The sequence below is a fragment of the Cebus imitator genome, unplaced genomic scaffold, assembly GCF_001604975.1.
Source record: "Cebus imitator isolate Cc_AM_T3 unplaced genomic scaffold, Cebus_imitator-1.0 Scaffold690, whole genome shotgun sequence".
Lineage (NCBI taxonomy): Eukaryota > Metazoa > Chordata > Mammalia > Primates > Cebidae > Cebus > Cebus imitator.
In genome coordinates, this window is record NW_016108005.1 from 319,742 (window position 1) to 328,693 (window position 8,952).

Genomic DNA, 8,952 nt, shown 5'->3' on the forward strand with positions numbered 1-8,952 from the left:
TCCCTATGCCACTTTGCTGGGGAGAGTCTTTTTGCCTATACCTCCTCTGAGTCGTCTCTGGGCAGAAACACAAATGTGTATCAGGCACATGCTTTCCCCAAAAGGTGGATGACCAGTTGGGTGATCAGGGCTGTTATAGGGGCTGAAGGGTTCTGAGGAGTCTAGGTCTAGCCAAGTTTAGGCATATCCTGCTGCATTTTCTATCCACCTGACCCAAATACACCACCTGAACTCACGGCCAGGTATGCCCACACTGCATGGGGGTCCTTGACACACATACCCTGCCCCTTTCTCCAAGCCCAGGAGCAGCTGCCCAGACTTCCCTCAGGGCACCTCAGCCTGCTTGAGACTAAACAGTGCCTGGGAGGGTGCCTGGAGAGGGTCATATGGGACATGGTGCTAGAAGCAAGAAAAGTGTAGGGACCAGAAAAGTCGCAGTGCATCCCGGAAGGGACATGGGTCAGTTTAAGCAGGGATGTGGGAGTCCACCCTTGGCTTGCCAAGTGTAGAGGCGCGGGGGCCAGACATCCTCGGCAGGACTCGAGGGAACATGCCAAGAGGCGGAAGGGGCACGCGGAGACCCCAAGTAGGCGGCCGGAAGAAGCGTGCCGGGCGGTTGGCCGCTGCCGGGGCGGCGGCAGTTGGCGAGCTGCGGCTTGCCAGGCGAAGTCGGGAGTCCAGCCAGGCCGCGGCCGCAATGGCCAAGGACTCGCCCGGCCCCTTGGGCACATCGCCCAAGAAGCCGGGCTGCTCTAGCCCGGCGGCGGCAGTGCTGGAGAACCAGAGGCGGGAGCTGGAGAAGCTACGGGCGGAGCTGGAGGCGGAGCGGGCGGGCTGGCGGGCAGAACGGCGGCGCTTCGCTGCGCAGGAGCGTCAGCTGCGGGAGGCGGCAGAGCGGGAGCGGCAGCAGCTGGCTGACCATCTGCGCTCCAAGTGGGAGGCACAGCGCTGCCGGGAGCTGCGGCAGCTGCAGGAGGAGATGCAGCGGGAGCGAGAGGCCGAGATCCGGCAGCTGCTGCGCTGGAAGGAGGCCGAGCTGCGGCAGCTGCAGCAGCTGCTGCACCGCGAGCGTGATGGCGTGGTGCGCCAAGCCCGGGAGCTGCAGCGCCAGCTGGCCGAGGAGCTAGTGAACCGCGGCCACTGCAGCCGCCCGGGGGCGTCCGAGGTCTCCGCAGCGCAGTGCCGCTGTCGCCTGCAGGAAGTGTTGGCGCAGCTTCGCTGGGAGACTGACGGCGAGCAGGCGGCGCGCATCCGCTATCTGCAGGCAGCGCTCGAGGTGGAGCGCCAGCTCTTCCTCAAGTACATCCTGGAGCACTTCCGCGGGCACCCCGCTGTGTCGGGATCCCCTGACACCCAGGCTGTGCATTCCTTGGAAGTGCCGCTGCCCCAGACCTCGAGCGGCTCTTGCCACGCCCCCAACCCCGCCAGTCGACTCGGATCTCTGGATAGCCTGAGTGCCAGAGTCCGTGTCTGCTCTGGCTTGCTAGACCTGGTGTCCTCTGCGTGCTCCAGCTCCCTAGACGGTCTGCTGTCCACGCGCGCCAGCTCCCTTGATTCCTTCGCACCAGCGCGTTCCCGGTCTCTTGACAGCACCCGGAGTCTCCCCAAGACCTCCAAATCCGAGGAGTGGCCCTCCTCACCAGACACCTCCACCCCTGGCTTCCGCAGTCTCCCGCCACCACCATCGCCACTCCTGCCGCCATCACCACCACCATCAGTCCACGAGAAACTCAGCAACCCTCGGGGAGGAGAAGGCCCCGAGAGCAAGCCCTGCGAAGTCCTGACTCCCTCATCCCCGGGCCTGGGCCACCAAGAGCTGATAAGGCTGAACTGGCTGCTGGCCAAGGCATTGCGGATGCTGGCGCGCCGCTGTTCTACCCTGCAGGAGGAGAATAAGCAGCTGCGGCGTGCAGGCTGCCTCTACCAGGCAGATGAGAAGGTGAAGCGGCTCAAGGTGAAGCGCGCGGAGCTGACCGGGCTCGCGCGGCGCCTGGCGGACCGGGCCCGTAAGCTGCAGGAGACCAACCTTCGGGCTGTGAGCGCGCCTGTGCCCGGCGAGAGTTGCGCCGGCCTGGAGCTATGCCAGGCCTTTGCCAGCCAGCGCACCCAGGACCTGTCGGAGCAGACGAGCGCGCTGCTGGCCAAGGACAAGCAGATCGAAGAGCTGCGGCAGGAATGCCACATCCTGCAGGCGCGTGTGGCCTCGGACCCCTGCAGAGACCCGCATCCTGGAAGGGAAGGTCCCTGTACGCAGTGGCTCAACGTTAGCGACTTGGACCGCCTGCAGCGCGAGTCCCAGCGGGAAGTGCTGCGCCTGCAGAGGCAGCTGACGCTTCCGCAGGGCTACGGTGGCGCCCGACCCGAGGCGGGCGGCCAGAGCGCAGCCTGCGAGGAGATGCGGCAGCAGATGCTGGCCTTGGAGCGCCAGCTGGACGAGCGGCGGCGCGAGTGCAAGGAGCTGGGCGCGCAGGCGGCAGCGGCGCTGCGGCGCGGCGAGGAGGTGGAGGCACAACTGCAGGCGGCGCTGCTCAAAAACGCCTGGCTGGCGGAGGAGAATGGGCGGCTGCAAGCCAAGGCCGACTGGGTGGGGAAAGTGGAGGCTGAGAACAGCGAAGTGCGCTGCCACCTGGGCCGCGCGTGTCAAGAGCGCGATGCCGCCGGCTTGATGGCTGAGCAGCTGCTGCAGGAGGCGGCGCGTGGGCAGGACAGGCAGCAGCAGCTGCAACACGACCCCCAGAAGGCCCAATGTGACCTCCATGCTTCCCGGAAGGAGATGCAGGCGCTGCAGTGTCAGCCTGGTTACCCTCCCCAACAGCCCCAGGAGACCAGTCAAATGCCGGAGTCCCAGGTTAAGAGTAGCAGAAGGCCCAAGTTCCAGCCACAGCCTGAAGAGTACTCGCTGTCACAGCCCAGCAGAGACATACAGGAGAAAAGGGAAGCCTCCCTCGAGGAGAACCCAGTTGCCCTCGGGGAGCCAGCCAGTGTCCCCCAAGTTTCAGAGACAGTCCTTGCCAGCCGACCTCTGTCCAAGAAAACCAGCTCCCAGTCAAACTCCTCCTCTGAGGGGTCGATGTGGGCCACCGTGCCATCCTGCCCTACTCTGGACAGGGACACAGCCAGTGAGGTGGATGACCTCGAGCCTGACAGCGTGTCCCTGGCCCTGGAAGTGGGAGGCCCAGTGGCTCCTGCTAGCCCAAAGCTCAAGATTTTCATGGCTCAGTATAACTACAACCCATTTGAGGGGCCCAATGATCACCCTGAGGGTGAGCTGCCCCTCACAGCTGGGGACTATGTATACATCTTTGGGGACATGGATAAGGATGGTTTCTATGAGGGGGAGCTTGAGGATGGCCGGCGGGGGCTGGTGCCCTCCAACTTGCTAGAGCAGATTCCAGACAGCCACATCCCAAGCTGCCTGCCTGCCAAATCCCCTGACCTTGGCCCCAATCAACTACCAGCTGGGCAGGATGAAGCTCTAGAGGAAGACAGCTTATTACCTGGGGAACCCCAGGGAGTGGTGGACAGAGGGCTGTGCCAGATGGGAAGCATGGGCTCCAAGACAGAAGCAGCAACAGAGATTCTGGATACCAAGATGGAAGCCTGCCAGCTGGGCTTGCTGCAGAGTGTGGGGAAGCAGGGCCTCTCCAGACCACTTCCTGGCACCAAAGGGGTTCTGTGCATGGCCCCCATGCAGCTACACCTGCAGAATGTCACAGCCACATTGGCCAAGATCACCTGGGTCTACAGCAGCTGCCGCCACCCCCACATGGTGTATCTTGATGACCGAGAGCATGCCCTGACCCCAGCGGGTGTGAGCTGCTACACCTTCCAGGGTCTGTGCCCCGGCACACACTACCGGGCACGGGTCGAGGTGCGGCTGCCGTGGGACTTGCTGCAGGTCTACTGGGGAACGATGTCCTCCACCATCACCTTTGACACACTCTTGGCAGGACCTCCCCACCCACCACTGGATGTGCTGGTGGAGCGCCATGCCTCGCCAGGTGTCCTGGTGGTCAGCTGGCTCCCTGTGACCATTGACTCAGCTGGGTCCTCCAACGGAGTCCAGGTCACCGGTTATGCTGTGTATGCAGATGGGCTCAAGGTTTGCGAGGTCGCTGATGCCACTGCTGGGAGCACCCTATTGAAATTCTCCCAGCTACAGGTGCCCCTAACATGGCAGAAGGTCTCAGTGAGAACCATGTCACTCTGTGGCGAGTCCCTGGATTCAGTGCCGGCTCAGATCCCTGAGGACTGCTTCACGTATCATCGATGGCCAGAGACTCCTCCCTTTAGCTACATTTGTGGCGACCCATCCACCTACAGAGTCACCTTCCCCGTCTGCCCCCAGAAGCTGGCACTGGCTCCTCTGAGTGCCAAGGCCAGCCCCCACAACCCTGGAAGCTGTGGGGAGCCCCAGGCTAAGTTTCTAGAAGCATTCCTTGAAGAACCCCTGAGAAGGCAATCCCCGGTGTCCAATCTGGGCTCAGAAGGAGCATGTTCAAGTTCAGGGGCTGGCAGCCAAGCTCAGGAGCTTGCAGAGGCCTGGGAGGGCTGTAGAAAGGACCTGCTTTTTCAGAAGAGTCCCCAGAACCATAGGCTACCTTCGCTTAGTGACCAGCCTGGGGAGAAGGAAAATTGCTGCCAGCACATGGGCACCAGCAAAAGCCCTATGCCAGGATTCATCCATCTACCCACTGAGTGTGGGGCCAGGAAGGAACCGTGTCAGGAAAAGGCTGCCTTTGAGAGGGTCCTTAGGCAAAAGCAAGATGCCCAAGGGCTCACACCTCCCCAGCTGGGCACCAGCCAACAGTATGAATCTGACTTCCATAACATTTGGGAGGAGAAGCAGGAGGCACTATGCTTGGATCTGTGGGGCACAGAGAGGCAAGAGGAGAGGAGGGAGCCCAGGCCCCAGAGCAGACAAGGAAAGGCTCTGGGGGCCAAGAGAGAGTGCCAGCTGCATGAGTCCTGCTTGACACTGTGTCCAGCTCCATCCAACAAAGTCATCAAGATGCCCAGTGGTGGCCCCCAACAGCTGGGGACAGGGGCCAACACTCCAGCCAGGGTCTGTGTAGCCCTCTCTGATTACAATCCCCTGGTGATGTCTGCCAACCCCAAGGCTGCAGAAGAGGAGTTGGACTTCCAGAAAGGGCAGTTGCTAAGAGTGTGGAGCTCTCAAGACACCCACGGCTTCCACCTCGGTGAGTGCAACGGGCAAGTGGGCAATACCCCTGGGCACCTAGTGGCTGAGATGGAGGTGAGCACAGAGCAGACTGACAGGAGGTGGCATTTGCCGGCCCAAGGACACCTGCCGTCTGTGGCCCACCTTGAGGACCTTCAGGGGCTCACCATCCCCCAGGGTTCCTCCCCGGTGCTCCAACGGAACTCCAAGAGACCCCCACTGTGGACTCCAAAGACCATGATAGCAGCTCTGGACTATGATCCCAGGGATGGGCAAACGGGGGGCCAGGCAAAGGGCAGGCTGGCGCTGAGGGCAGGAGATGTAGTCACGGTTCACGGGCCTATGGATAAACAGGGACTCTATTATGGAGAGTCGGGCGGCCACAGGGGTCTGGTCCCGGCCCACCTGCTGGATCACATGTCCTTCCATGGACACTGAGCAGCATCCTTGCCCAGGTAGTGGCCTCTGGCTGCTCACACCCTGCCAGAGGAGAAGCAAGCTTGCAGACCCTCACACCAGCACCCCTCCTCGCCACCATAGGTAGCATGTGCTCCAAGCGCCACCATGTTAAGCTGATGGTAGTCCCTAAGTGTCTCCAAGGCTCTGAAAGTAGCGGACTTAAGCCTGAGTTATTTTCAAAAGAAAACAAAAAGCCAACCCCTGAGAGTTTGAGACGCTGTTTCAAAGCTGCTGATCACTGTGGCAGGTATTTGGAGAAGTGCCTTTTTCTGTGGCCAATGTGTGTTTTCTCTAGGAGGTTAAGGTTATCCATCCATTGTCTTGCATGAAAGTCTCAAGAAAAGTCTACATCTTAAAAAAAAAAAAAAAGGAATCAGAATGTTATTTTTTGGATGTGAGGGTGACCTGGCTGCAACATCTGTCACCCCATTGATCACCAGGGTTGATTTGGCTGATCTGGCTGACTAGGTGGGTATCCCCTTCCTCCCTCACCGCGCCAAGTGTGTCCCTCCTGAATAAGTGCACTTGGTGGAAAAGGATGACCATCCCCAGGAGAGGAGGACCGGTCTTCAGTCGAGGGTATTTGAGTAGCTGCACACTCCTGCTAGAGCCTCCAAACAAGCTCTCAGAGTTTTTTCGGTCTTACGTTCAACCCCTCATTAAAACGTTCATAGAGAAAACACATTTTAGAAGTTGAAGCACCACCTAGGAAAACATGAGCCTGGCTTTCCTCCCTCTCGGTTCTGTGCAGTGGGTCTGCAAAGGCTGCAGAAATGTTTCCCTGGCCAAGGAATGGAGGGAACACCCTTCTGCTTTCTTTTTCTTTCCCGGCTGCAGTCTATTCCCAGAACACAATTCATCATGTGGTTCCCAGAACTCAGATTGTGCAGTGGCCATGTCATCATTGGCTGGGGCTCACAGTCACAGCAGCAGAGGCCTCCCTAAACCTCCCTCTCCTCTAGCCTCACCCGCTGTCCCCTGCTCCTCATGCCCCCATGCTGGGTCCCCTTGCCTCACTACCCTTGCCATGATTTCATAATCCTCTCAGGCTCTGGGCAAGCAGCACTGCCCACGGTGGGACTTGATCATATAAGAAAAATACTGCAGGCTCATCTGGGGGCTGCACTGGGGACCTGAGAACACCTTATCCTACTATACCTGCTGCACCTCATCTGATACCAGCCTCTCTGCTTTGCCCAGGGTCCATAAGTCCTGCATGCTTATTCTTTAAGGTCAGCCTGGCTCAGGGTGTGCCAGTCTGGCTGCAGAGGATCCTGCTAAGAGCCAGGACTGAGAAGCAGGGCCCAAAAGACTCCTCTGGGCCACATCTTCCCCGAGGGCATCCCTGCAGGGAGGCTGTGTGCTGCTGAGCCCTTTGTGAAGGATGGGTAGTCAGCTGAGGATCTTGCTTCAGATAGCTTTCACAGCTCACCACTTTCCTGAGTCAATTCCTGAGGGATCACCTTGGGAGGGCATTTCTTTTCCTTTTTTTGAGACAGAGTCTTGCTCTGTTGCCCAGTCTGGAGTGCAGTGGCACAATCACAGCTCACTGCAGCCTTGAGCTCCAGGGCTCAAATGATTCTCTCACCTCAGCCTCCCAAGTAGCTTGGACTACTGATGTGCAACACCATGCCTGGCTCATTTGGTCTGTGTGTAGAGACAGGATCTCACTATGTCACCCAGGCTGGTCTCAAGCTCCTGGGCTCAAGCAATCCACCTGCCTTAGCCTCCCAAAGTGCTGGGATTACAGGCCTGAGCCACCACACCTGGTGCCTGGTTAATTTTTACATTTTTCTGTAGAGATGGGGTCGCACTATCTTGCCCAGGCTGGTCTGGAACTCCTGAGCTCAAGTGATTCTCCTGCCTTGATCTTCCGAAGTGCTGGGATTACAGGCATAAGCCACTGCACACAGTGAGCATTTCTTTATTTGCCCCATTTTTTTTTTTTTGAGACAGAGTTTTGCCTTGTTTTTGTTGCCCAGGCTGGAGTGCAATGAGGTGATCTCAGCTCACCACAACCTCCACCTCCCGGGTTCAAGCAATTCTGCCTCAGCCTCCCTAGAAGCTGGAATTACAGGCATGAGCCACCATGCCCAGCCTATTTGCCCCATTTTACAGAAGAGCCTCCTAAGGCGCAGAGGCACCCCCTCATCTAAGGTCACATCATGGCTCAAAGTCACGTCCTCCATAATCTTCCCAGGCTGCCCCTCTGGAAGGAAGGGAATGAGGAGTGGTCTTTATCCTTCTTCTCTTTGATGTCTTTTTGTTTCCCCATGTCCAACAACGCTGTCAGAGGAAAGACACTTCCAAAATACACAGGTAAAAAAAAAAAAAGACAGAGAAAATAAGGAAAGAACACTGCCTTCCCCGCTGTCATCGGAAATGACCAAAAGCACCTGGGGTAGGAGGACCGGAGCCACTAACTGGTTCCATGGCAAGTTGATGAACTGGGGCCACTGGGTTCTACCATGCTGTCCCTTGGGCTAAAGGGACAGGGAAGGCGCAGGCCTGAGGGCCATCTCAACCTAACACACTTACTGCCACCTTATCCTCAAAGAATACACAAGATGGTCGGGTGTGGTGGCTCACGCCTGTAATCCCATTACTTTGGGAGGCTGAGGCGGTTGGATCACCTGAGGTCAGGAGTTCAAGACCAACTTGGCTAACATGGCAAAACCCCCTCTCTACTAAAAATACAAAAATACAAAACCCCGCCTCTACTAAAAATACAAAATTAGGCCGCACATGGTGGTTCATGCCTGTAATCCCAGCACTTTGGGAGGACAAGGCAGGCAGATCACTTACAGTCAGAAGTTCAAGACCAGTTTGGGCAACATGGTGAAACCCCTGTCTCTACTAAAAATACAAAAAATTAGCTGGGCGTGGTGGCACGTGCCTGTAGTCCCAGCTACTCAGGAGGCTGAGGCAAGAGAATCGCTTGAATCTGAGAGGCAGAGGTTGCAATGAGCTCAGATTTTGCTACTGCACCCCAGCCTGGGCGACAGAGCGAGCATCTGTCTCAAAATAAATAAATAAAAATAATAAAAATACAAAATTAGCCAGGAATGGTGCTAAACGCCTATAATCCCAGCTACTGGGGAGGCTGAGGCAGGAGAATCACTTAAACCTGGGAGGTAGAGGTTGCAGGGAGCCGAAATCATTCTACTGCACTCCAGCTTGGGCAACAAGAGGGAAACTCTGGGCCGGGCGCGGTGGCTCAAGCCTGTAATCCCAGCACTTTGGGAGGCCGAGGCAGGTGGATCACGAGGTCAAGAGATCGAGACCATCCTGGTCAACATGGTGAAACCCCG

The 8,952-nt window shown here is 58.0% G+C and overlaps 1 protein-coding gene and 2 non-coding genes across 3 annotated transcripts; 1 reads left to right on the forward strand and 2 right to left on the reverse strand.

The window, feature by feature from the left end:
• The first annotated feature begins 210 nt into the window (after positions 1-210).
• Positions 211-6,001, forward strand: LOC108296205 (RIMS-binding protein 3A). The gene has a single exon (XM_017518621.2). The coding sequence runs from the start codon at positions 476-478 to the stop codon at positions 5,618-5,620; it is 5,145 nt and encodes a 1,714-aa protein (XP_017374110.1). The 5' UTR covers positions 211-475; the 3' UTR covers positions 5,621-6,001.
• Positions 6,002-6,469: 468 nt separating this feature from the next.
• LOC119469524 lies at positions 6,470-6,552 on the reverse strand. The gene has a single exon (XR_005198346.1).
• An 85-nt stretch (positions 6,553-6,637) lies between these two features.
• Positions 6,638-6,781, reverse strand: LOC119469525. Its single transcript, XR_005198347.1, has one exon.
• Positions 6,782-8,952: the final 2,171 nt, after the last annotated feature.